The sequence below is a fragment of the Rhinopithecus bieti genome, unplaced genomic scaffold, assembly GCF_001698545.2.
Source record: "Rhinopithecus bieti isolate Rb0 unplaced genomic scaffold, ASM169854v2 scaffold_45353, whole genome shotgun sequence".
NCBI lineage: Eukaryota > Metazoa > Chordata > Mammalia > Primates > Cercopithecidae > Rhinopithecus > Rhinopithecus bieti.
This window is the reverse complement of record NW_016818047.1, coordinates 982-3477: the sequence shown is the minus strand read 5'-3', so window position 1 is coordinate 3477 and position 2496 is coordinate 982. Positions and strand designations below refer to the sequence as shown.

The 2496-nt window shown below is 40.6% G+C and overlaps 1 protein-coding gene across 1 annotated transcript; it reads left to right on the top strand.

Moving 5' to 3' along the window:
* Positions 1–6: 6 nt before the first annotated feature.
* On the top strand, positions 7–1768 carry LOC108518307 (putative zinc finger protein 812; the record flags this gene model as incomplete). Its single annotated transcript, XM_017856571.1, has 1 exon — positions 7–1768. A coding segment is annotated over one exon (606 nt), but the record flags the coding sequence as incomplete, so codon positions are not given.
* Positions 1769–2496: the final 728 nt, after the last annotated feature.

Genomic DNA, 2496 nt, shown 5'->3' with positions numbered 1-2496 from the left:
AAAAAAAAAAAAAAAAAGAAAAGAAATTCCTCATCCTTTAATGTTCACATTCAGATTCACACTGGAATAAAACCACACAAATGTACGGAATGTGGGAAAGCCTTCACTAGATCGACTCACCTTACTCAACATGTAAGAACTCACACTGGAATAAAACCCTATGAATGTAAGGAATGTGGCCAAGCCTTCACTCAATACACGGGCCTTGCTATACACATACGAAATCACACTGGAGAGAAACCCTATCAGTGTAAGGAATGTGGGAAAACCTTCAATAGATCTTCAACGCTTACTCAACATACAAGAATTCACACAGGAGAGAAGCCTTATGAATGTGTTGAATGTGGGAAGACTTTCATTACTTCTTCTGATCGTAGTAAACATTTGAAAACTCACAGTGGAGAAAGGCCCTTTGTATGCAAGATATGTGGTAAAGCATTTATATATTCCTCACCCCTTAATGTTCACCTGCGAACTCATACCGGAGAGAAACCCTTCATATGTAAAGAATGTGGGAAAGCATTTGCTGTTTCCTCACACCTAAGTAGACATGAAAGAATTCACATTGGGGAGAAACCCTATGAAAGTAAGGGTATGAGTGTTACCATTTAGCTCATAGTTTGCCATCTTTAATTATTGGCAGTGACACTAAAGATAATCAGATGTCCTGAATGCCTTGCAGAGGTTGTAATGGCTCATGGATTGGCTTTGGATGCCATCCTGAGGGTCTGAAATTAAACCTACAGGTTCTGAATACAACTTCATGGTTGCCTGAGTCTGGGCATCTGTGAAGAAGGCTCATGGATGGTGAGGTCAGTACTGTAGGCTGCCTCACATTACTGATTAGATTCCTCAGATCATAGCATTAACAAGTTCTGTATGAGATAAGTCATCTAGGTTGGTCCCAGCCCCTGTTAGTCAGGTGCTCCTCCAAGGGTATCTTCTGTTCCTACGGATCCTGCAGAGCATGGCAGGTATGAAACCATCCTTAACTGCCAGTGCACTTTCACAGCTGATTATTTCTGTGTCTCCTTCTTATAAAATCTATGAAGTGTGACAGCCTTACCTGTTCTGTCCTCTCTGTCCATTTTAGGTGGCACAATGTAAGTAGCAGTGTCTCTTCTAGTATAATCCAGTCTCTCTCCTCACTTCTGTTAAGATGGCTGATATAGTCCATGAATCCCACTGATGATCTCTATCAAATGATTGTTCAGCCACACATTCAGGATTCTCTTCAGTACAAGTTTTGTAATTTTTGCAGTATGGATAGCCTGAGAATTTTCCAAATCTCCAAGTTCTGGTTCTGTTTTCTTTTATATTTCTTCTGCAGTTCAGGTCTTCTCTTTTGTATTTTCCTGTAAGCAGTCAGGAATAATGAAAGTTCTTGTGTCTTTTAACACTTTAATTACAGGTGTTAGTGATAAATACCCAGTTTTATTGCTCTCAAGCTCTACTTTCCACAAAATGCTAGAATACAGTTCTGCCAAGTTCTTCACTTCATATCAAGGGTTGTCTTTTCTTCATTTTCCAATAGCATGTTCCTCATTCCCCAGTGACACCTCACCAGGAGCACCCTTACTAATGTTATTTCCAGCTTGCACATCAGAATTTTTATAGCCTCTACTCATTTGTCAATTTCAAAGCTGCTTCACATTTTTAGTTTTTTTTTGTTTGTAATGGCAGTACCTCACTTTTCAGTGCCAAAATCTGCCTTAGTTAGCTCAAGCAACCATAACAGAATACCACAGACCAAATGGCTTACAAATTCTTTTTTTTTTTTTTTTTTTTTGAGACAGAGTCTTGCTCTGTAGCCCAGGCTGGAGTGCAGACGTGTGATCTTGACCTGGGCTCACTGCAAGCTCCGCTTCCCAGATTCACGCGATTCTCCTGCCTCAGCCTCCTGCGTAGCTGGGACTACAGGCACCCGCCACCGCGCCCGGCTAATTTTTTGTATTTTTAGTAGAGACGGGGTTTCACCATGGTCTCGATCTCCTGACCTCGTGATCCACCCGCCTCGGCCTCCCCAAATGCTGGGATTACAAGCGTGAACCACCGCGCCCGGCCACAAATTCCTTTAATTTTAAATAATTGAGGTTAAAAACACAGATTTTTTTTTTTTTTTTTTTGAGATGGAGTTTGTATTTTTACTTAACCATATATCTTGGAAATCACTTCATGTGAGTTCATAGAGATCTTCATTCATTTCTAGGGCTGCATGATATTCCATTGGTGGATGTACCATATATTCAGATACTCTAATACTTGAGAGCATTTAGGCATTCATATTGCAATCACAAACAGTGCTGCAATTAATACTCTTGAACTTCTTTGAATTGTTAAAGGTTTACCTTCAAGGCAGATTCTTAGAAGTTTAGACTGAATCCTGGACCTGGTTTTAAAAAAAAATTCTTAAAAGTAGGATTGTGGCTGGGCACAGTGGCTCATGCCTGTAATCCCAGTACTTGGGAGGCCGAGGTGGGTGGATTACTTGAGGTC